This window comes from Thunnus albacares, chromosome 8 (genome assembly GCF_914725855.1).
Source record: "Thunnus albacares chromosome 8, fThuAlb1.1, whole genome shotgun sequence".
NCBI lineage: Eukaryota > Metazoa > Chordata > Actinopteri > Scombriformes > Scombridae > Thunnus > Thunnus albacares.
The window spans coordinates 28,109,137-28,135,475 of record NC_058113.1 but is presented as its reverse complement, the minus strand read 5'-3'; the positions used below and the strand labels follow the sequence as shown (position 1 = coordinate 28,135,475).

Below are 26,339 nucleotides of genomic sequence, written 5' to 3'. Positions count from 1 at the left end.
TGTCTCAGAGGGAATGAGGGTTTGGTGATTTTGGCTCTTAAATATACATATAACAAATATTACAAAATTTATATTGTTCCTTTTGACTTGGAGAAAACAGGATTAGCGAGTACTTAATTTGATATATTTCACATCACACAGGCCATATGCTAGTCTTTATGTTGTTTTAGGAGCTGTACACCGGGCAGGGATCTGTCTCACATCCCACAGAGTTGCTAAGCTGCTACACAAATGTCAGCCCATTAAGTGGAGCAATTTGCACTGAATCTTCCCCTGAGCTAATCCATGCTGCAGTTTGTCGACATTTCCCGTAAGAGAGCTTTCAGGTGATGTAATGCACCTTCTGGCTGCCATCTTGGAGGTCCACAGGTCTTAAGCAACAGCGTTGGTGAAATCCTGGATGCATTTCTACTCCAACCGTAAAAAAAGAATCACATTTTGTGCGGTTTTTTGCAACCCCCCTGCTGCTGATAAGCACTTAATTGGTTTTTGAGACAGTGTTTTCACTGTTTACTCTTCTGCACTCATCTTTTTATGACTACATAAAGGATGAGAACTGAGGGGCGTTCGTGTGCTGTGGGAACCTTGAACCTCAAGGCTCTGTTATTGACTGGTGACATTTTTAACGAGAGAGATTCACAGTATCCCTTTCATGATGATCACGTTTGCTTATATATTAATAATGTGCAACAGCAAATGTGACTGGAAAGAAATGTAATGGCAAATGTGATGAGTATTATCTGCCAAGTCACGTATGTTCATATTGAACGTATTTTCAAAACATTGACTGATAACATATTTTTTTAGTTTCCATACAATTAAAAATTAAAGCGTGAGCTTTTATATCTTAATTGAATTTTAAATAATTAATATATTTACTTGACGCTAGTGGTTGTGAGATAACTATCTGCCCTGTTTGTCTTGATCAGCTTTGTGATGACAAGTGGCGTGATAAAATTAACATTCACTGGGGAAAATGATGTCGTGTAAAGAAAGAGGATGAAATTACACTGGTGAGTTTTAAAAATAATCATATAATTCATTTCAGTATTTATTTCAGAGTTTCTTATTACCTGTAACTGTTCTAACACAAATATGACATAAGATGAAACTGATAATTTGGTGACAAACCTGCCTAATCATCTTTTATTTTTACTAAAGACCATGTGCACCAGAACTCTTTCTCTTTTCCAGTTCTATGTTCAAACTCCATGATGATTCCAGGAGTAGTTGCAGAGAAAATTATGATATGTGTAGTCTGTATAAATTCCCTTGTATGATACAGTTCATATAAGGGACACACATGCATCCGTATTGGGTGAACAGAGTAGCATTTGTAGCCCTTTTTATATACCGTCCCTCCCAATACACAACTATTACTAGAAGCCTAAACGATAGAGGTGGGATTTAGACCTTGACCTCCTCCCACTTTACCTGCACTCAGATACTCATCTGTAATGGACTCTACACAGCCCTGACATTAAACATACACTTAGGGCCTTGGGAAAATCGTAAACACATTATACACAGGCAGAGACCTCAGAGACCTTAAACAACAAGCCGTCATAACCAAACAGACAAATGGCTATTAATCATTTCAGTGCCCTTAAAATAAAAAATAAATAAATAAAAAAAACACCAGCAGATTTCTACAGCATCTCACCATCGAATCTACAGTGCTTGTATGGGGGCGGCGGTTTGTCACAAGTGGCACTGGGTAATGAATATTAATGTGCTCAGATGTCAGAAGAATTAATTGTCGACGCGGGTAAATGCTGCATTATCTGCAAGGCTGAAGTATTTGATGGTATATCAGCGGCACAAAACTCGCTCTAATAAAAAGCCGAGTTCACGGAAGAGTAATGGCCGTAGTGAGAGTAGGAAGAAACAACAGGGAGGGAGAGCTATGTCTGCTTTTTCAGAGTTGGTTTTCAATGGGTTTGTTTTTGCTTTAAAGTTATCAGCGAAAGATATATTTGGTGTATTATCACTTTATTCCAAAACACAACATACCCAAGCTGGCAACAATATAGCATGATTTGTTTTTTTTTAAAATAAATACACCTGGTTGTTTCATTTAAGAGCTGAAAGATCAGTAAGTATTTTATTAATAGTGAGTATTTATGTTGTTTTCCAATAGGTCCTCCAAATTAAATGACCAAATACATCGTTTGACCTTGTGACTCCAGGATGACTCACAGAGCGTTTTCTAATCTGGCGCACCTATCGGCAGTAATTGGCAGGACAACATCATTTATCTGTGCTTTCCAAAACCATTACAACCCACTGTTAAGGAATAATGATGATTTATGATGTGACAACAATGTGGTTAAGGTCTGGTTACGTTTAGGCACAAGAAACACTTGGTTAGATTTAGGGAAAAGATCATGGTTTGGGTTAAAAGGATCACTTTACAGAAACATGTGGTGTGGGTTAGTTACCACCTCCTTAAAGTTAGTCTACCTTCGTCATCATGGATACAATAATAACCCCAGGGTTTAAGGTTAAGCAAGATTGCAGTCACTGAAACAAGAGATGAAAACAAAAAAACAACTTCTTAGACAACGTAATGGAAACAATTCATTGTGAAACAAACAACTATTCATTTAGATCTCATGAGTCCATCTCAGACTGGTTTAAGTTGATGTGCAAAGAACTTAAGTGCATCGTCGTGTATGAAAGCATGTAATCACAGTATGGATTTCATAAATGGCGCCTACCGTTAAACATCCATGTTCTTTACTTCATCTGTGAACTTGTGTGTGTTTCTGAGATGGACAGCTGGACACAGCGAGATAGTATAGATTAGGGGGATGACTCAGCGGCCGCCTGTCAAGTTTGCGTGTGTGTGTGTGTGTGTGTTTGTGTGTCCTTACACCAGCACCAGAGAGAGTAGTGGGAGAGAGAGAGAGAGGAAGGCAAAGAAGGAGAGAGAGAAATGCCCACAGCATAGCCTGCCATCTCTCAGTTCCAGTCCAGTGCCTGAGGAAATGTACCCTGATATTAGCTATTAAAGAGCAGATTGTCAGGGGAGTCATGCCAGCACTGACAGGAGCTGTACAATGGAGCAGGCTGCAGGGAGGCAGGAGGCTAGCTCAGGCTTTTTCCCTCCACAGCTTCCCATCGTCAGGTCCCCATTGGTGGCTGACACCCTCCGCCATCCCACCCTCCTCCAACCAAAAAAAAACTGCTTTTGTGCCTAAGTCTCTGTACGCGCTGGCTTGGAAAAAGCCCTCACAGACAGACGTTGGAGACAGCAGCAAACCTGATGAGTGTGTGATTAGATTGGCTCCATACCTGCGCCGTGCCGCAAATGTTCTCATTTGTGGGGATTTTGGATGGCAATGTGTAACCGCAGAAACTTCCCAACAGAAATTAGGTGCGGATCATTTGCTTTCAGATGAAATTGGAAAGAGATAAATCAGTGTAAATTCAAATCAATGACTCCTGCTGCTGTTAAATATTTGAGATAATGTCGCCTTTTTTCCCTTCAACAAAAAGGATGATTGCAAGCCTCGATGCACACTTATTTGTGAATGCAAATTTTTCACCTTATCAATCTTTTATTCTAAGAATATTCAACCGTGACTCTTTTCTCATTTACTCACTTTGAATACTGACAAGAGGAGAGGGGGGAAAAAACTCATAGATGTCGGATGAAATTTGACAGAACTCAAGCGCCATGAGGGATTTCTGTCCTTTAAGTTGTGACAGCATATAATAAGGCCCAATCATTTTAATTAAAGAGCTTAATCCAGCTTCATTGAGAAAGGTAATCAGATCTCCTGGGAGCCCTCTGATTGCCTCAAAGCCTAAGTAGAGTGGAAGGATTTCAGAGCTGCGTTTCTCCTCCATCGCCAAAGCAAATCTCAGGGGAGAGTCAGTAGAGGCTGAGCTACAAACGGAGGAAAGAAAAGAGGCGGTGTCCTGTCTCGAAGGGTCGCAGCACCTGTCCTGATCTGCCTTTCTCTCGATTCTCTCCGTCTTTGTTGCCTCCACCACTCCCACCCTCTCAATTACTCTCCCTTTGTGTCCCTTACTCGATTACTCTCTTTTAATGTTATCTCTCTCCTCTCACCTTCTCATGTCCCTTTCTTTCTCTTTCTTTCTTTCTTTCTTTCTTTCATTCTTCTCCTTTTTTTTCACATACTTGATTTTCCACCATTGTTTTGCCTCAAGTTTACTTACTTTTCCAGTTTCACTTTAATTTACCTTTTCTCTTTTTCCAAGCTCCATCTTTCTCTGTCTTCCAAATCTGTCCTCTTTTGTTCTTGTTTTGCTTATCCTTTCCTTTCTCCCACCTTGCCTCAATCTCTATATCTCCTTCTCTCCCTCCTACTTTGCTGTCGGGCCCCACTCGCCCATACCAACTTTAGATTGATCACAGTCATTACCTCCATTAATGAGAGGGGATTGAGTTCTTAACTGGGCTTCACAGAGCCAGTTAGGTCACACTGACTGGGGATATGGATTACTGGAGGCTTCCCAGAGTGCAGGGCGTCCTAGGCCAGCCAAAGTACACTTTAATCACCTGCCCTTCCAACAGCAAATGGCTCTTTAATGACACTGTGGTGGATAGGTTCACCTAACACAAGGGCAAATACATGCATGACTTAACATGGGGATAGTCTCACCAAGCAGGCTTTGTAATAAGTAGACACAAAAAGATACAGAGACCTTTCTTATTCTCGTTGATTATTGCCAATTTATATTACATATTCATTATTCCAAGAGCAGAGGTTAAACAGATATCCATTACTGATATCTATTACTAACTATTCTTACATGCTGGGAAATGCTTGTTTCAGCTTCTTAGCAGGAGTGACCTATCTTTAAATGGAGCTTGTACAATTGTACACAAGTGGCAATTAAGTGGTTTAAGTTGTTAGATGACTGATTGTACGTCTACATTTCAGTGTCATGCTGGGAACAAGAAAAGGAAACTTGGATATTACATTTGCAGAAAACATCACCAACATGTCCAATGTGTGAACCTGGAGCTCTCAGCAAGCTTCTATGTTTGAACAAGAAACATGGTATCAATTTCTTCTCTGTATGCTCATTACAGGGGTAGTTGCTTCACATGTTTAGCGTAGCTTAGCAACAAGGAAATGGACATCATCGCTCAGTCAAATGTGTCCAAGGCTTTGTAAAGCTCCAAAGGTAGTAAATAGTTCTTCATAGGATGACCATATTTTCATAAGCACATGTGTTTATGGGGGACAATTATTTCAGCATATCACCTTTCAACACCATGGATGCACCTCAGCGGACGAAAAATTATGTTTTGTCCCCCCAAATCCACCAAGGTATTTGTCAGTGTGCACAAGCGCAAGCTGCCTGCTAAATGGCAGACTGTGACACATTCTCTTTTTTTAAAAAAAAAACAACAAAACAAGGTACAAATCTCTTTGCGGCCTATAAAAAAACTTTATAGACATAAAAAAATAACTTTAACTTAGATCTTCACAACTCTATGCCATGAGCTGGTAACGAAAGATTAAAATGTCAAAACATTAAATCAGAATGGCACCTCGTTAATAACAAAAACCGAGAAAGAGCCTTTAAAGAAGTTACTTTTAAGAAGATTGCTGGGTAGTTTACGCTTTGCCGTCTTTCTTCTTAGAGTTTCTTTTATGGAGCTCTCAGCTCTCAGGGAAACCACAGCTTATGTTCGCACATCTTAATATGATCTTTTATATCGGCATTTCCACTGTGCGTGACCAAAAACGTACTCTTGCAGTGTGTGCAGAAAGGACCGACTCTCTCGTCGGCATGTTAGCTAACCGTTAGCTGTCATGCCGAAGCTGTTAGCTGTTATTCCGCTTCAGATGCATGGTGCATTGTTTATGTTTTTATATTGGGTTAGGTAATAATGAGTGGGACAGAACATGATAAATGTCTATGTAAGTGCTGAAAACAAGTACAATATTATGATTGTTATTTTAATTGTGGTGAAAACTGGGCTAGCTTAGCTTAGTACAAAGACTGAAAGCAGAGGGAAACTGCTAGCCTGACTCAGTTCAAAGTAAAAAAAAAAAAAAGCCCACCAACACCTCTAAAGCTCACTAAACACGTTGTTTAATCCATACTCAAACAGAAATGTGGTGTCAAGTGGGTGTATTTTTTTAAAACTTTAGAGGGTGCCAGGTTAGCTTTTTCCTGCTGCTTCCTGTCTTTAAGCTAAACTAATTGCCCCCTGGCTCCAGCTCCTTAATGCATACATATGAGAGTGGTATCGATCTTCTCATCTAACTTTTGGCAAGAAAGCTAAAAAATAAAATATGGAAATACTTTAACAAGTGTAGAAGTAGAAAGCGAAACATTGCTTCTCACTCAGGGTGATACAGAAACCCAGAATGTTTGGCAAAACGTTGCAATCAGCTATTCCCGCACCCAACTCTCCTACTATTGACTGAATATATATAGCAGTTCATGTATGCTGATGTGTTTGTTGTTCAAAACACTACTTCAACGTTGAGTCAGAGATTATGATTCACAGCTGTTGATAAATGAGGGATGAAAAATGAGGGCCAATAAAAGCAAATGCGACGTTCCGCTGAAAAAACACCACAGCAACGACAACATGGCACCACAAAATAATCCCTAATGATAACCAGAAAATCTCTGATCACCACTTTAAGATTGTGCTAATGGGGCATTTATTTAAACTTTCTCATGGCAAGAGCCATGAAGCCAAAAACAGCTAAATGACGACTCACAGGCAAAGACCGACCGGTTCACTGGAGCACCAAACCTTTACTTGCACTTTTCTGGAACCACATTCAGTCCGGTGACCGTGCCACTGAAAAGCTGCCCAGAGAAGCAGGTGTGATGGCAGCTTTTGGTCACTGGTGAGCACGGTGAGATCGACTGAGTTAATCGCTGTGATTTCAGGTTGTTTTGATGCCTGGCACGCCGGAGCGGATGGGCAGGAGGTGGTCGTTAATTGCAGGGAGCAGAGAGGTCACTGCCTTTCTGCTCATGGCGTAAACATTATTTATCAGGAGTGACAAGGTCAGCTGCATCATAAATAGTTCACAGATTAATTATTTGTTCTTGTGGTAATGGCCTGGACTTGATGGACGTGGTAATGTGAAGTTACATTTTGGTCTTTAATGAGGTTTGACAACAACTGATGATTGTCAACATGCCTGAAAAGCTGTATTGTTTTAATTAAAAACCTGTAATTTGAACGTTAATTAAAAAAAAACGAATCGTGCTATCACTGCATAGTATTCATGTCTTTTTTATCTGTAATCAGATTACTGTGATTTTTTTAATAATATAAATATGGCAGTGTTTAGAGTATGTGGATTGGAATAAGTGGGTAGATTTTCTGGCTCTTGCCTGTATTTAGTCATCCTCAACTCAAATTAAACAGAACATAAATCACGCACAACTAATAAGTGAAGTCATTGTTCCCCTTTCAGAGTTGAGTCTTTAAATAAATGTTCCAGTCATGGGTTTGAGTGTAACGGCCTGTAATAATGGCCTTTTCATGCCAGATATTCTTCCTTAGTCCAGTCCACAGGCGTCTGCAGTGTCTACTGAAACACACACGGACAGGTAGAGGTGAATTAGTCATAGTTGCACCACGCGCATTGCAGCACCCAACACTCAATCTGCTGGCAACAGTAATCAATAGGCGCCCTTGCTTAAGGTCACCTGGTCATGTGATGGACAGATCCTGTCAGGAGCAGTCAGGAAACGGCATAAAAAAAAAAAACTGCAGCAGCAAAACAATTACTGACAAAGTGAAAAGAGGAGCATCACAGCTGCTGAATGTGGTTTTATTTACCACTCCAGAGTAGGGCTGTCACTTTTTATTTGAACCACCATTCAAACATCATAAAAAATAAATAAATATTCAATTTGTAATGATCCGACCAAATACACAATTTACACAGCAGTCTGTGGTTTCTACTCCGCCGGGTGGTGTTCATAAAATCACTGATCTATTTCACGACCAAAAAGGAATTGTACAGATGACGTTAGCATGATGTAACTAATTTCTGTCTATATACTTTGCTCTTTGTCATGTTGGCCTTTAGCCATTGGCCAGATGAAGACTTAGTAGGGGTGAAACGTTGAGTTTAGAGCTGCAACTAACAATTATTTTCATTATTTATTCATTTGTTGATTGATTGTTGTTGATTTTTTGATTAGTTGATAAGTTGTTTGGTCTATAAAATGTCCAAAAATGATGAAAAATGTTGATTACTGATTCCCAAAGCACAAGGAGACTCAGCCAACAGTCCACAACCCAAAGATATTCACTTTACTATCAGTGAAGACTAAAGAAACCAGAAAATATTCCTTCATATCATATTGGAAACAAAGAATTTGGCTTTCCTTTTATAAAAACAATTAATCAGTTATCAAAATAGTTGCAGATTAATTTTCTGTCAATTGCAGCTTTAGTTGAGTTTTTCAGTCAAATACATTTTTTTGGGAGCTTAACTCCACAGCGAGGACACTTTTTTCCATTTGTGATCTGTTGTTTTCTTCATTTAACCAAACTGATGGAAACTAGCAAACTGTGCCAGCAGGAGAGTCATGACACCACACCATGTGAGAAGTAATGTGTGGATGCATTTTGGATTCAACAGCTTAGATGGAAAAAAAAAAAAAAAAAAAAAAAAAGGTGAGGTTGTTTGCTGCCTTTTCAAAACATAAATTGCCTGCAGTAACATTACCTCAACACCTGTTACCTTGCCTCACAAATGAAGCACCAAAGGCACTGAGAAGAAACAGAACCATGTTGATTTTTCAACGTATTTACCATTAGGCCATGTTGGATGCCTTTAAATTAATTTGAACTAATTACGTGTTCTCATTCAGTCAAACATAATTTTTTGAAAAAGTGACAGCCCTACTCCACTTAAGTCTCTTTATAATTTAAAATGTGCATCACAGCTTACTTTATTGTGCAGCCAAATAAATAAGCAAACTTCAGGATACAATTACTGCATTCATGACTTCTCAGGATACAATATCTTAACAAATCAGAAGGCTATAATGAAATGTGGGGCTTCTATGCAGCCATGAATAGTAAAGTCATAGGGTGATGTCTGGTTTGATATTTATTCCTGGAAGTGAAGTCAACACACCAGAAAAATCAGTGTAGATATACTGTTACTGTCTATTGCTATCAACCTTTTTAGAAGCGAATCTTATTGTCTATATGTCAAATATTATACCAAAGTACATATTGTTCTCTTAACTCCTTTTTAACTAAATATTAGGAGGATTTGTTAATATATTTATGTAAAAGATGAACATCATTTATGTTGTTTGCAGGTTTACTCTATAGCTCACCAGCCCTGCAAATATATGGTAACTGTTAAGTTTTATGATTTTGTTACATGTTGTAGAACAAACCCCCTTATTGTTATGAGATTTTCCATCTTTAGTGTTTAAAAATTGGGTTACATTGGGTCAAGCCTGGGCCTTGAGGTCACAGAGTAAGCAACATCAAGTCTTGCAGAGAGAGAAACTGCCTCTCCTTGGATAGGCAGCTGTCTGTTATGTTTGGGGGAACAGAAGCCTCTTTGATAAAGGGTAAATCAGCATCGCCATGGTTACCAAGGTTGGAGGGGGGCCTTCCTAGACAACACAGATAGGTGAATGCGTAGCCAGAATGTGTTGACGGTGACCTGAAGTTCCATGCAACGTGACCTGAACTAACGTGGGTAAAATGCAGTTCCTTGTTTAGAAACTAGTGAACCAATTAGACTAACAGTCAGACCCTCAGCGGGCAGAACGGAGAGAGACGGCATCGGAGCAGAACACTCTGGTGTTTACTGTTTTCAGTCCTCCGCTCGGGCCAAGTGCTTTCAATAAACATTTTTTAGCATTAAGACATCAAAGGCTCTTGTGCACTTTCTCCACTGAGGTGCTGACCATCACTCAATATCTCCACAACACTTATATATTATATTTTCACTGATGTCACAGGTTTTTTTTTACCATTTGCACCTGCTTGTTACTTTATACATCTGCATTCAAAACATGCAGCGAGTTTCATGAAAGTGCTGCAAATTCCACAGTTGGAGTCAGTCAACTGAAAGAGGAGTGTATTAAAACAAATAGTAAAGTGCCTCAAACCCATTCCAAAGGTTAATGGATTGGATGCTCACAAACACTGAAACACTTAAAAGGAAAATCCACAATGCATACATTTACATACATTTTAAGCCTTTAGCCCAAGTTTTCATCCGGAGTCAGTGTAGCAGTAAAATAACCTGCAATTCCTGGTTACCACTCAATACCTCAGCTTTCACCAGTAGCTCTCTCTGAGTCTCCTTATGTGTAGGATGTCTTAACTTCTTTCACCACAGGTCATAGCAGAAACACAGCTGCTGCTCTTAATTCTGATGTATTTTTTTAACCTCTGGCAGAAGTGAAACCGGCGACGATGTAACTTCGAGCCGTTTTGCGGCGCCGATGGCTGACACGTCCACTGGAATAAATGAGGACCGTATATAATAGCTCACAAAAATAGCATGACATAATTCACTATTGATTTGCTCTCCTGGCTGTCTGATCTTCATTTCGTGACACTGGAGTGCGGAGAATTCAGAGGCACTGGCATCGATCAGGTGGTGCCGCCAAGGCAAAATTTCATTTTCGTGAACGTTGCAGCAGTCCTCTGTATTCTATACACTGACATGTGGTGTTGTTCTAATGGTCAAATATATTGATCCACTGCTGTCGTTCCCCCCCCCACCACCACCACCACCACCCCCCAAAATAGACATTTCTTTTCTGAGCGCAGCAGCTATTTGTGTAACATGTTAATGTGATCTCACACACTGATTATTTTATAGACTGCATTTGTTTGTTGTGCTTTGCAGTCATGATCCACATATATAGCATAGCATACGATCAATCAACTACCCAAACACTAGAATAACTCCCCTGGTGAGCTTGGAAAAGTTGTTGTTTTTTTAAAAGAAAAATCGTTTTTATAATCCTAAATATAAGTCAAAAGTACTTATCTCCTCTCTAGAGAGTCAAGTCTGATCCATAAATCTGACCTCTGTTTGGATTGGTCTGCTGCTTGTTTGGCTTATGTTGATCTTGAAATGATGACTCAAATGTTTATCTTTGTTTTGAACTGAATATGTTCTGTGAGACGATATGACAAAACATTTCATCGTCATCTTTTTTTTTATTCATATCAGTTGATATCAGTTTAAAATTGAGTCACTTTTTTCTGTTGAGCCTCTTTTAAGCTTTGAATTTACTACCAGAAGATTCAAAGCCAGAAAAATGACCAAACATTATGTGAAACAGAAAAATCGGCTTAAATAAATAAATTATACAAAAATAAACAAAACCTGCAATCTTGTTAGTCTAAATCCGTGTAAATCCCCACAGTGTGAAATCCCACAGCGTGAAATCTCACAGTTTGAAATGTCTGATATCTTGAGTTGAATTCCTAATTTTTTGACTGTGTATTGGGCAGCATCTGTTTTATCATAGAGAAATCAGCAGCATATATAATGTGTGTTTTAACGCTGGAATAAGCAGATGTTACATTTTTATTGAGGGGGGTGTTTCCCTGAGTACCTTGCTTTGCTTTTCTAATTGCTGGTGTTTTGGTAGTGGAAGTGCAGGCACTTTGCATGCTTTATTGAATATTGATGCATTAGGTGATAAACTTGTTTGTGGTGTTTAATTTATTGACATAGGTTTTTGGAGTATTAACTTAGCAGCTTTCTGTTTTGTGACGGATGTCTCATCCACTCTGTACAAACAGGTACAGAGTAGAAGCCACCAACGTCTTGTTACCTTGTTAAACAACAGCAGATTTAAGGTTATTGTTACAGTTGAGCATAAAGTTTACCCTGAGAGAGTGCTTATCTCTCCCATCTAGTTCCTTTTTTGGGGAGTGAGCTGTCCTTTCCTTTGACTGCCATATATCTGGTTAGAAATAGCTTCCTTGTGGAGCAATCGACAGTTGTCAAAGTTTCTAATATTCCTATGGAGGAAACATTTCTTCTGGGATCTGTGTTTAATTGTTTATATCAGCCAGCCGTGCGTTCTGGTCTTCACTTGTTCTTGAAATCATCCAACTTGACCTTGGAATCGTCTTGAACTAAAATGTTCACTGTCTCATACACCAACATGTGTCATCATGTCAACAAAATATCTGACTTTTGCATCTTTGTTTTGTTTATTTTGTCTCCTACGTCCGAATCTCAACTTTCTGCATGTTAATATTTCGATGTATATCTTGAAATACAACAAACAAAAAAGTAGAAAGTATTCTCTAAAGTCTAACATTACTACATGTTCAGCCACCTGCTGATAGAAGATTACATGACAAAACATATTTGCCTCTAAATGATGGATGGAGAGTTAACATAATTAAAACACAAGCAACTTCTCTCTGCAGATGGCGTTCCTGGAGCAGCGCCCCTACCGCTATCCCCTGTCCTCAGACCGGCACAACCCCTGCCGTCCTTGGTGACCCTTACAACGCCAACACCGGCACCTGTGACCTCGCCGTTAGTGCTGAGCACCACGGCAGCTACAGCCCCAGAGACTACCTCAGCTGCTGGAGGGGACGAGAGGTCGTCTCAGCTAAACTCACCCTCAGAACCAGACCTGGAGCTCGAAGCCGAACCTGAAACGGAGACGGACGCGGAAACGGAGGAGGAGAAAGCTCGACGTCTTCTGTACTGCTCGCTTTGCAAAGTGGCAGTCAACTCGGCGTCGCAGCTGGAAGCTCACAACAGCGGTAAGAGAGCGACGTTTACTGCAGATGTAATTATGACAGAGACTTTTTGTATAGATAACAAAAGAGACTGCATAAGAGTTTCACTCATCAAACATTATGATTTTTGCATGATTATTCTATTCAATGTAGCACAATTTACTTGACAAACAGACAGCAGCATCAGTGTTGAAATGGTTTTGTTGGTGAGTTGACGCTTTTGTGTAGAGACAGTTATTATCTGTTGGATTTCTACAAAATCAGCCAGCATCAGTGTTGAAATGGTTTTGTTGGTGAGTCGATGCTTTTTGTAGAGACGGTTGTTATCCGTTGGGTTTCTACAAAATCAGCCGGCATCAGTGCCATAAAAAAAAACACATTTGGAAATTTTGTTGTGGTTTGTTTCCATAGGAACCTTGTATCCACTTCTGATTAGGTTTTGTCAGACATCTGTTCTTCAGTAAACAAAGAATTTTTATGAATCATCAAGACAAACAGAGCTGTAATATCTCATTCATACAACACATAATGTGAGGGATGTGACAGAAGGCTGAGTCATCTGAGTCTTCAAAGTTTGAACAAGAGAGCAGAGTCAAATAACGATCAGTTGACAAGAGGACATAGCAGAAAGCTGTACATGAAACAAAACATTGACACCTGTTCAGGTTTAAGCACAAGTTGACAACTAATTAAGACGCATACCACATAACTGTGACATCCGCAGTTCAGTAATGGCTGCAGTTAGCCACCAGCTATCAATTTGTTTGGATTAGAGACCGAAGAGTCGCAATTTGGGAAAAAGGTTAAAAATCTTTTTTATCGTGCAGTAGACTGAATATTTTTTCATCCAGATGGTTAGGAGACTCTAGAAATACCTTCAGAACGGCAGTAAGTGTTGTTAATTGACCTTCTGGGGTTTTCAAACATGGCAGAGTATTTATCTTTTAAAGAAATGGAGGCCTAGTTTTGTAACTCAAATGTAATTCTAATATATGCAAGGCACAAACTGGGGGGATAATTACTCCAACATCACTAGCTAAGGAGAACCAACACTGGCTTTATGCCTTTCCCTGACCTGTCCTGTCCACTCTTGGACCTTCATGGACTACACAATACATCTGTCCTGTAATAATAACATATTGTCTGTTTCCTCTTGTGTTTCATCATTATTTAACTGAGTGAGGAGGGTTTGGCATTGGTTTTGATGGTCTGAGTAAAAAGTCCAGGGTCATTTTTATTTCCCAGTCCATCACTTAACTCTAGACATGACACAACTCAGGTCAAATCATAGCCACAGGAAGTAGGGTTGCTAGGAGTTCTGCAGCACCCCCGCCTGCAGGTGGCTGGCAACCTATAGGCCCATTTGTTTTGTTGCAGTAATTTATTTTTTTCTGTCCTGTGCAAGCCGGTCCAGTAAAAATAGACGCTGTGCCTAGATTTAGTAAAGTGGGGAAAAGAACTGGGCGTACCCGACAGGGCCGAAACGCAACGCAGCTGCTCACTGTGGACATGACATTCCACCTCTACCGGTCCCTGTAGGCTGTAATGCTTTTTAAATTATGTTGAGCAGCGCAAGCTTTCAACGTGATTTCTGTGTTGTAGAGTGTTTTCTTTAATGATTTACTTTAAAGATTACAGACGCTGCTTTCAGTAATTGTAAACGTTTCCATACGCACAGTAATGTCACTGCAGAAAATATCGTGGGACGTTTAAGCAGCAAAATAAAAACTGTAGTTATAAAGTTGACAGGACAGAAGAAAAACTCCAGAGGAAACAGAACTTTTAGCTGAAATAAATTATTTTAGGCAGGTCTGATGGAGCTCAGGATTTATCAGGATGATGGCTACTTTACTCCGAACAGTGTCACTGTATGAACCTGGACTGTGTGTGAACCTGGACAGCTGACCTTTTGGATGTGAACTGGGTCATTTTACCAGGATAATTTACAAGTCGACCCTTTCACACTGACCCTCATATTTCCCAGGTCAGGAAACGGATAAAAGACAGTGTGTACCTTTGATCTTGTCCTCCCTTTAGGCAGAATCTGTAGGTTAAATTAATTTACTGACCAGGCTGCCTTCTGTTTGAACTTTCAGGTACGAAGCACAAGACGATGCTCGAGGCCAGGAGCGGCGTGGGCTCCATCAAGTCTTTCCCCCGACCCGGAGTCAAAAGCAAACTGGCTACATCCACCAAATCGTCAACGGGCCTGCAGAACAAAACGTTTTACTGTGAGACGTGTGATGTGCATGTCAACTCAGAGACTCAGCTAAAGCAGGTGAGAAGGATCAGCAGAGACTGAGAGACTCTGAAACACTCAAACACACTGAGGAAAATGGATTTCATGTCAAAATGTCCCTACATTTTACGCCCAAAAAGAATGTTAAACTAACCCTAAAAAGACGGTGAGAGGAGTAAGTGACTAAAAGAAAAACATACATTGGACCAGCATGTAATCATACTTTCAACAAGCCAAAAAAACACTACTGAATGTAATGAGATTGTACTGGATTCCCTCCAGCATACGCATTTTACACTAATAACGGTGGCAGATTTACCGCTCAAGAATCTTAGTCATTTTTTAAACAATGGATCTTAAATTTCACAGGCCTCTCGTTTCTAAGTGACTCAGTTTTGTTGGAAATGACGACTGTTCCTAGCAGATTTAACCTGTAGTTAGTCACTAACTCTGTGAATTGGCTGAAAACTCAACTGCTGACTTTTAAATGTTCCCAGCTGACTCGTTTTAAATCGAGCACCTTGTTAAAGGGTCTTAAATATCCACATGATGGCTACATAGCCTACATGATACTGTGGTGTGCTAAAAGACTGAAACTTAATGTAGAAGACGGTAGAATCAGTTGTGAAAAGGTTGCTCTTCTCCCTTTTCACTAGGTCCTGGTTTCAGTCCAATGTTTCTATTAATTTATCAAGAAAGATAAGAACTCCAGCAACACTTGTAGTATGAGGAACAACTTTATTAGTTGACCGACGCACAAGCCGAAACACGTCGGTGTTGCTGGAGTTCTCATCTTCTCTGTGCATCTTGGAAGTAGGTGAAGTTGTGCCAGAGACCCTCCCTCACTCTGCATCTATTAATTTATCAGTCGTGTTATGTTAAATAATGTAATACAGTTTTCAGTTGAGTAGTGAGTTCTTGTGATGGTAGGCATAGTGACAGCAGGTGTATATCATTAGCTGCACTAAGCCGCTCTGTCAAGTTGAGGTTGGGAGGATAAAACTGTGCTGTAGTAAATGACGTTCTGTATAATTTGGTGGTATAATTTTGCTGTGCAATTCTACATCAAAGCTCTGTATGTTTTAAAAGCTTTGTACCAGTGTGGCTCACCCTGTGGTAACCTGAGTGGATGGTACGTTCCAGCTCGGTGAGGCTGAGAAGGTAAAATGCCATTCGGTGGTCAGTAGGGCAGAGAGTAGGCGGCAGCTTGCTGAGAGGCTGCAGATTTTATTTTTTTGTCTTTTGCTTTGCTTCAAGTTATTTTGGTTGAATTTCCTGGGGTTAATTTTTCCCTCTGTTTCATTAATATTTTTGCTAATAAAATATCACCTTTTTTCATTTTACTCTTTTTAAAACTTTCCAGTGCCAAACATCATCTGCCCTTTATATGGATTGGTGGCACTACACGCGTTATAACAACATTACAAATAAAAATGTTATTAAAATGTTATTCTTTATAACCCTGTTTGTGTTACTTACTATAGTAAAGCGTCCTTGGACAAGCAACACAGAAGTTTAATTTATGTTTTATTGTTTGTATTTAGTAACAATATGTTTCCCTTTTACAAGAGAAAAGGCTTTGAGGACTAAACCAAGGTGCTTCACAGATGTATCACTATCTTAGGTAACATTGCTGGGGTTGGTATAGCAGAACAGAGTCGCTAATGTTAGCTTAAACCATAACAATATATTAGCATTTTGGCTACCAAGCAGTGGACGGCATCAAACCTTAAGCCTTTGTCAGGTCCCTGACGAAGGTTTGATTCTGAAACGCGTCAGAGTCTTGTTTTTAAAGTCTAATATAACCATGTCATAACAATAAAGGCATTTTAATTGGGTTTTTTTTAAACAGTTTTTTGACTCCAGGAAGCACTGCTACCCAAACAAAACTTTTGAAGTCTGCTGTTCATGTGTGAGAAACTTTTTTTAATTTATTTAATTATGATGATTCATTATATTATTTATAATTTTTTATAGTAACAGTCTTTCTTTTTCATCCCGCCACGGTGCTGTCACAGCAAAACTCTCCCTGTCTGAAGTCTTTGTTATGCACACATGTTGCAAAAACTCATAAGAAATCTGATCAAGCATATACAGTACTTGGCCAAGAAATTAGGTTTCTAACAGCTCACAGCGTTTCTCTTAATGGCTTAGCCCAAGTCAGGAAACTGGTTTCTAGTTTACAAGATGTTGAAGAAATTAGGTAACTACACAGCTGACAATGATCTGATCTCTTTGTGGTATTTTTTTTTTTTTTAGTGTTACTTGGCTAAAAACTTGCCTTGGAATGTGTATCTTGGTTGTCGCTTTGGGGCATTCCACAAATCTTATTTTCTTGTAGCTGCTGATCATTCTGTCATGGGGAGAATTTCATCTACAATACTTTAAAACCACTCTGTTTTGTCTGAGCTAACCTTGAGATTTCTCACAGAAAATAGACAGGCTTTGTATGAATTTTTCATGCTGGGACTTATACTGAGTACTTCTGAACAGTGGCGATTCTCTGTGAAAAGAATCCAGCATGACAAAATCCAGTTACTGCAAGAAACCAGAGGAAATGTGTGACTGTTAAATCCACTGCAAGGACTTGTGAAATTTAGACGCAGCCAGAAATCTGCCTTTTGTTGTCAACATGTGCCCACACTGAATTATTTATTGGCTTGAGGTAAAAAGGTATTTCTATATGTGTCATTCCAGATTATTGTATTTTACTTGTTTATTCAGATCAGCTGATTGTTTCTGGACTTTCAACATCAGAGAATAATTGTCCACGCTCAACATGTACTGTATTTAACATGGGAACATAATGTGTCATGTGGTAAAGGCTTTCTGTACAGTACCTTGCAGTGCCGTAACTGCAGTCATTTTCACCCTGGATGGCTCCAGTCACAATAAAACCTTTAAAGGTCTAATACTTTTAACCTTGAGACAGGAGATGTATTTTTAGTCCGGCCCCTGCCATCTCAGTTGTTCAGGTGCCCACCTCAACACATGATAAGCTATCTACCCTGAAATGGCTTCTAGCTTGAGGCTGAGTTAACTGGCATCTATAAAGCATCACAGACAATCTGTAATAAAAAAAAGAAACAATGACAGTTTTCACTGGTTGTCCAGAGAAAAGATGCAGTATCTCATCCAGATTGCCTTGAAACTTAGTTTGGGTATTCATAGTTTTGTATGACTCAGAAGACATTTTTTTTGGTGACCTCCTCTAGCACCACCATCTGCTCAAACCTTCCACTTGACATATGCATTGTGGTCTGACAAGCTATCCTAAAAGTCTGCTGTGGATATTCATGATCCCTAAAGGATTTATCTTATTGTTGAACAGATTACCAAAAGATTTTAGAGCACATTCTTGCCCCTACAGGATAAACCCTTTTTTTATTGTAATTACCCCGAGGCCTTTTCTGTAGAGCCATCCACATGACATTCTTGAGTTACTTTTAAAGGTCTAAGAATTGCTAAATTGTGAAATTATTATATCATCCAGTACTGTCTTATTTTATGATGTAATAAGCACTGCAGTCTCTAGGGGGCTCTAGACTGAAAACTGCCATACGTTAAAACAGTACAAGGTGCTTCAGTGGAGTGGTGTGTTGTTTGAAGTACCAGTGAGACAATGAAGTTGAGTTGGAGCTACGGATTTAAGGCCTTTAGAGACTTGTCAGAAGTCAAAACACTGAACAGCCGTTTGTAATACTCACACAGGATTTTACAACTCTGGAAAGTTATTACGGCAGCAACAGTTTTATCTTTCGTCGTAACACTTGCAAGGTAAACAGTGAAATACAGCTGTCATGTTACAAGGTAATCCACCAGGAATGTGCGTTTGCACGTATGTGATTGGCCAACGCAGCGCCTTGCTGGCTGACATCAGGTTGTGTTGCAGCAAAAGTGGAGCCTGGTTCAGCTTTTTGCCGGACAACTACTGCTTTTTTTGCTGAGTCATGTGCGGTGGCATCCCCGCTACGTGAACGCACTGCCCTGATTTTGGTCTGCAGGCAGCTTTCCTTCAATTTTCTGACTTGACTTACCTGCTGTGTGCCCACATTGACCACCTTGGTAGACACAGTGAAGCTAACCTCTGAACGAATGATTTACGGTATAAAGTGTCTTTAATATAGAGAGCCAAAGTTGTGATGACACCTGCCACTGCTCCACCGCTGTCTGTGACTCTCTCTTTCTATTCAGCCTTATTGAAAAAACTAATCATGCTCCCTGAGGTTTACTACTCATATTAAGATAATGAGCATTTACTTTAACACTTACTATAGTAATGAAACCTTTGTGATTTTAACAAAGTTAGATGATGATTCATTTGTACCAATGATCCCAATGAAATTTACCAGTGTGGCAGCAAGGGTACTTTTGTCATAGTAACTTCTTCCATATCCATAATATCCATCAACTCTCTCTTCTAATGACCTTGATTACCTTAATTACTTTGAACTGTTGACGATGGTGGTTTTGTTGCCATTTTGACACCTATTTTGTTGACACTTCTGCCTAGTGGGAGATGTTGTATTGTGTTGTATTGTAGTCAGAAATTCCCCGACTCTGAGTTACAGGTTGGAGGTTGACTCATAATTACGAGTTGAATGACATGGCATGAATGCAGCATTAATCAACCCATGCTGGTCTAGAACTTAGAGGAAATGGTGTCTGTTAAAGGTTGTTGTAAACAATATTAGATTGTTCTTCTTGAAAATGCACCATTCTTATCTGGACACATGGAGTGAACCACATGACGTTGTTGAGTAAGGTTATTTTCCAAGGCTAAATTTTGTGGTTAGTTTGTGTTACAAATATCAATGTGATTTTGAAAGAGGATTTCTTGCAGCACTTCACAGACTGGAAGCTCTGGTTTCACTTTGGCTCTCTATTAGTGGAAATTATGTGTTGATTTAAGCCATGCACAATATATAAAATCTCAGATAGACACAAAGATGTTTTTCTATCCTGTGTATGAATTCCTTTATTGTAATTTGAATCTGCAAAAAGTGCATTTTAACTACAGCAGAGTGACTTTCTGAAACTTCTCTGTCTTATTTGAAGCTTGTTTTCTGTCTCCTTTTCAGCACATCAGCAGCCGGCGTCATAAAGACCGTGCAGCAGGTAAACCAGCCAAACCTAAATACAGCCCCTACAGCAAACCACAGAAAGGCCAGACCAAGCAGCCGGTGAGTCACTGCACGCCTCAGTCAAGCTTATCAGCAACAAAAGTCCTAGTGTCGACACAACAAGTACAGCCGCTTCTTGGGAGACAGACATATCAAGCCATGAGAGACTATTTTTTGTTTGAAATCTGAAACTGTTCTCTGTCATATTCAAAGGAGGGTTGAATCAAGGGCAGCTGGACTCGGTTGTACATACTTGAAGATGTTTCGCCTCTCATCAAAGGGGCTTCTTCAGTTTTGATACCACTTGGCTCGTTAGTGCTCCTGGCTGGTGTAAAGACAGTCGTTAAGAGTTGTTGGAGTCACCTGAGGCCGAGTGTAAACGAGAGTCGTTGGAGTTGTCACATGAGGCCAAATGTGAATGGTTGTTAAGTCTACTGGGAAGGGATGAAAGGATAGCATTGTAGGCGGGGGATAAGTGGTGTCGCAGACTTCCTCCTCTGTTGAGGGATGGTTTCTCTACTTTCACGTAGATAGCCTCCTTCAAACCATCTGTCCTACCTATCCAAAATATATGCTTTCTTGTCCTTGATAGAGTGTCACTTATCTTTCAAGTGAAGGTAAACTGCTGGCGATTCGGCCCCCCTGTGTTGAGCCATGCGTTTGTTTAATGATTATTTAGTTTCCCTGATATACAAGTCAGTGCATTCCTCACTGAAATGGACTGCATACACTAGATTGCTTTTCTTGTGTTTGGGTATGCTGTCTTTCGGGTTGACCAGCATCTGTCTTAGTGTGTTGTTGAGTTTGAAAAACACTGGGATAAGGTGTTTGTTGAAAACCCTCATGAGTTTCTCAGACACTCCAGACACGTAAGGAATGATGATGTTGTTGAATTTATTCTTCTTTTCCTCACCACCCGCAGTATTGGTGTTTTTCCTGGATCTTGAGGCTGTTTTCACAAAGGTCCAGTTAATGTATCCAACAGCTTTAAGTGCAAAATATTGGGGAAACTAAACAACCATTAAACAAACGCATAGCTGACACAGGAGAACCAACTCCTCAGGTCAAGACTCAGCAGTTTTGATAGGGAGGACTGATGGTTTGAAAGACGAGTGAAGGAGGCGATCAAGTACAACAGAGGAGGGGGTCTACTACACCACTTATCCCCCCAACTACAATACAGTGCCTTCATCCCCTCCCAGGAGACGTAACAACCATTCACATTTGGCCTCAGGGGACTCCAACGACTCTAACGACTGTCATTATAAAAGCCAGGAGCACTAATGAACCAAGTGGTATCAATGACCTTGATAATGACCCATAGACTGCATATAAATATGGACGACACGTCTCCACCTCCTACCGTTATGCAAAAGTGAAGCAAAAATATCTCTTTTTCGGGAGCTACCATTTTGCTTGTGTGACGTCATTTGGGGTCTGCACAGTAGAGTCTGACGGAGGTTTGAGAGCGTCCGTCACAGCTGTCAATCATGATGTCAGACCCTCTTTTTATATAATCAAATAACTAATTAAAAACTAACTTATCAGACGTCAGTGTGATAAGAATTACCTAAAATGACAGAAACCATCTTTGGGAAAAATTTATTTGATGTGTACTTTGATTTAATAGTTGACTCATGTCCCATCCACTAACATTGGAGGGGTTGGGACTTACAACCTATACTGCAGCCAGCCACCAGGGGGCGATCGAGATGTTTTGGCTTCACTTTTGGAGAACTGTCATGACATCCATCTTTATATTACAGTCTATGTAATGACCCTAAATACCTGGGACTCCTCAGCAGTCAGTCAGAACTGAAGACGCCTCTTGGATGAGAGGCGAAACATCTTCAAGTATCTACAACCAAGCCCAGTCGCCCTTGATTCAACCCTACTTGAATAACTATGATCTGGATGACTGAGAATCTTCACAGACATCTGTTCATTGTCATTCTCTTATTTCAGCCACTTCCTGTGTCTGCAGTTTGCAGGTCAAATAAAAAGCGTATGTCTGTGCCCAACCCCGATATGCAACGTTCTCTCTTGCTCTGTTTACATTGGAGAGAACTGCATACACTTCAAAGTTCCTTTGGTTATCAGCGAGAAATCCTATACACCTCTTCTAAAGTGTAATAGGGTCTTTGATAAGGCACGTTCAATCCATTCAACAGCACCTAAATCAATAAAATGTCAACTTTCATAACTGGATCACCTGTTAACTGGATTTTATTAAAAATCCATGGCAGGGAGCAACATGATTAAATTTGAAAACTTGATATTTTATTGATAAAAATGGCACGTATCAAGAAGAGTCTAAGCCAGCACTGGAGGAAGAATGCAGTCTTGGGTCGAATACTATTTAGAGGTAATTGTAAATGTCGGTTTTAACTTATTTGAAGTACTTGTGGTCTTCTGCATGAGGGCAGCTCAGATTAGTGTCAGGCATGTTGACAAACCACGGTATAAGAGAAGCGTACTGAAATAACTTTCTGGTACTCTCTGCTCTATGTGCCCTTTTTGCACTCCAGGAAAATTAAAACAAATGCTAAAAGTTGGGTTTTTTTTGAGTGCCACGTGACACAGGTCTGTTAGAATACACAGAGGAGCCATGTAGATTAAATGTGGGAAAGATAAAGGAGAGTCTGACTTTCCATCTCACAGAATCCCTCCGAAAATGACATTCATCACACCCACTGTTTGCCGAGACGAAGCTCGGGGGTTACCAGTGTGGGGGAAATGACTTTTTCTGAAACCCATCATTGACTGGGTTAACGGAGAGGAGCTACTTTGATGAGCAGAGAGTAAAGAATGCTTCCCAAAGGGTTACGATGACTGAGTCAGTGATTGATAACCCATGACAACTGCTGCCATCCTGGTGCTGTGAGACCGAGTCTTTTCCATTACTGATACAGAAGATTAGGCCAGATAACTTTGGTGACCTTTTCACCCTATTAGGCTGTTTTCTGTTCATTTGTCATTTCTTTCTTTGTTTTTTCTCCTTCCTTCTTCTTTTCTTTCATAGGAAATATATAACATAACATAAAATATAACTCATCAGTTCTCAGCAATTATTCCTTTTCGTTGTGCAGAAAAAATACTGACTTTGAAATAACTAAATCACCACTGCAAACACACTGCAACAAAATTATAATCATTATTTAGGTGGAATAGCAGCATATGAAGCTATAAAAGAGGTCAGCAATTTGATATGTGAGTCTAGGTTTTGAGACAATAAAAGAGCTCCAAGGAAATTAAACTGACCAAATGCCTGATGTCTAAATTGCAGGTACAGCAGTCAAACAGCTGAAAAAAAGATTTAATATGTGACGGGTTGACATATCTATTGCTGTTTCCTTTGTTTGTTGGCGGTGCTGTGTTGCAAATCATCTGGAACAATTTCAGCAATTAGCAGCTGATTTCTGGCACCTGTAAAGCTCTCTGGCCCCGAGTCTATGTGCCTGCAGATGTCTCTACAGAAGTGACGTCCTCAGCCATGATTTATTTTCTTTTTCTTGAAATAATAAAACTGAAATAATAAAAATAAATACTTTTACAAGTTAAACCCTGTTTATGACTTCACTGTGTTGCCTCCACTGAGCCCGGGTTACAAAAGTAAAACCAATTAACTATAACAAGCACAGTCACATCTGGAAACTAAACAACAAGGATATGATGAGACTGCGCAAATCCTATTTTTTTTGAATAATCAATGCTTTGTTAAGGCTATGAAATGTTAGAGGAAATTTTTAAAAAATGGCCATCCTAGTGCCCAATGTGTCCTCAAATTTCCAACAACAACAACCAACAGTCCAAACCCCAAAGATTGAAATTTAAAATAATATACAAGAGAGAAAAGCAGCAAACCCTCACATTTTAGATGCTGAAACAGCAAATTATTTTGTACTGTTCCTTGAAAAATGACTGAAATGATTAACCAATTATCAAAATTGTTGAAAAACTTTGTGCCAGGTATCGAACCAGACTATTTGTGGTACCGAATACTGGAATGTGTCCAAATATCACCAAATATCAAAAACTGACCTTGAGTTTCTGATCAGATTTGATATCTTGTTTACTTGTTTGATCAAAAGGTTACTGATTTAAACCAGAATTCTGTATCAGGCTACTTTATTTAGCCGAGGTACTCGTATGGCCGCTCATCTTTCCATTTAACATTTGATTTTTTTGTTAAATTAAAAAAGAGCTTTGTAGAAAAACATGTTTATATTTCTCAGAGTTATTGACAAAACTACTGCTTTGGTATCTGTAATGAAAACTCAAGCCCTACTAAAAATATGACTGTGCTTTGTAGCAAAGTTTACAATAGATTTACCAAACTTTGCCATTAAATATTCACATTTTTCCACCCTGTGCATGCACAGACTGTACTGATGTTATTCTGTCTTTCTCTACCAGATAAAGTTGACCCTGGGTAAAGAGCGGCAGTGCCAGCCTCTGACCGCCCAGATCATACCTGCTCATCTGGCAGCTGTGGCAGCAGCTGCCGCCGCCGCCATCGGTAACACTTTCACGCACCGCACGAACCCCGCCACTAACCACACCCCGACCCCTGCCCTCTTCCAGACACAGACCCTCCCCGCTGCACTGCTCCGCCCGGCCCCTGGGCCTGTCAGGACCTCCCATCCACAAGTCCTATTTGCCCCTTATTGACCTGTTTGATCCATCAAAGACCAATCCATGTGCTTCACCCAGACCAGGCCAAGGAGTTGTGTCAGCATCTGTACTCCTTCTATGCATCCGGGATACTGAACATTTTCATGCCGCGATCAGACCGTCCGTCACCACTTCTCACCTCTCCTTGTATGGATTATCCTACATTTAAAGCTAAATCGGACTGCAGAGAAGCATCCCTCATGATGGATTTATTTCTCTAATTCCACTTAAAACCTGGGCTATACATGCTTTCCGTGCTGTGTTGCAGCTCATATCTCATAACCCGGACCATGGACCTGCATCGTACCGCAATAATGTATAACACAAACCCTGTGAACTATGCAGTGTCATTATTTCATCATGCAAGGCACAGTTTGAGCTAAAAATACGGTAGGGATATGCTTTTTGTAAAGATACAGCGTGGCAGTAAGATCATTGCTTTAGTGGAGGATTACTGTTGCTCATAATTTAAAAGGCTGTTACTGATCATAAGAGTGAGCAAGGCCCTCCTCTGTTCCTGTATGCACTTTAAGCCCCTCCTCTGTTGATGTCTACATTAGATGGCTAGACTGTGTTAGATGGTTAGAGTACGTGTCGTAATGTGTGTTTTTGTATTCGTCCTTGCATATCTGTATGTGTGTGAGAGTTCTGCATGTGTGCGTTTGCTTGTTCATGTGTGTACGAGTGTGTGTATTTGGATGTGTGTATGTGTGTGTGTGTGTGTGTGTGTGTTTGTGTGTACGTGTGAGCTTTCCATCCACCATAAGCCATCCTAGTTGATATCCAGCACACATTGTCACTGACCATGTTTCGGGCCAGAGGGACCACAAAGGCTTGTGTATATTACCTGTCAGTGTGTAAAAGGTGAATAATTTCAAATAAAAAGAGTCCTACTTTGTTAATGTTGGTGATCCTGTGAAGCTCAGTGAGTGCTGTCACTCATGTTGCAACTACAGAAAGTGCGGTATGTTTCTTGAAGGCGAAACAAAGCAGGATTTGAGAGTAGATGAAGCTCCGGCAAGTCACAAGATGAATTTATCAGAAATGAAATTCAGTTCAGTCAAGCAATAGTTATCTCATTTGGAGTTATGCTTGCTCAACCAAGGGAAGGTATAGCTATGTGGTGTTGAGACTGTTTTTGCCTTTGCACCCGATAACGTGACATGTCTAGACTTGCTTGCATCACTAAAAGACAGACAGCCTATTGGAATAAGCCTCTATTCAGACCGACATCAGTGCTGCGTTTATTCATTTCAAGGCCGCTGCTTTGGAAGATCCAGATACAGAGGACTTCGGCAAAAAATGCGAGGTTGTCCTACAAAAAAGCTGAACCGTTGGCATCGGCTAATCAATTATGTGTAAGCTCATATTCCTGGTAGATTACTTTGTGATGTGAACAGTATAGTTCTACTGTTGACCTCATGATTGTCCACATTGAGGATAAAATGATTGTCACTGTGATAACGTTTCAAAATTGTAAAATCCTGTCTCAATATTATAAACCACTGTGCAGTGTTTTAGTATCTCATAATCCTTGAAACTCAAGGATATATTACTCCAACTGGACTTCCTGGAT

At 40.0% G+C, this 26,339-nt stretch overlaps 1 protein-coding gene across 2 annotated transcripts in view; it reads left to right on the top strand.

The window, feature by feature from the left end:
* The window catches only part of znf385d (zinc finger protein 385D), a 79,547-nt gene extending 53,882 nt beyond the window's left edge, over window positions 1-25,665 (top strand). For both annotated transcript variants that reach the window (XM_044359855.1, XM_044359856.1), the window contains 4 exons: window positions 12,407-12,751; window positions 14,824-15,005; window positions 20,048-20,149; window positions 24,506-25,665. In XM_044359855.1, coding sequence (XP_044215790.1) covers window positions 12,407-12,751; window positions 14,824-15,005; window positions 20,048-20,149; window positions 24,506-24,760 — 884 coding nt within the window. In that variant the 3' untranslated portion in view covers window positions 24,761-25,665. The remainder of the gene's footprint in view (window positions 1-12,406; window positions 12,752-14,823; window positions 15,006-20,047; window positions 20,150-24,505) is intronic.
* Window positions 25,666-26,339: the final 674 nt, after the last annotated feature.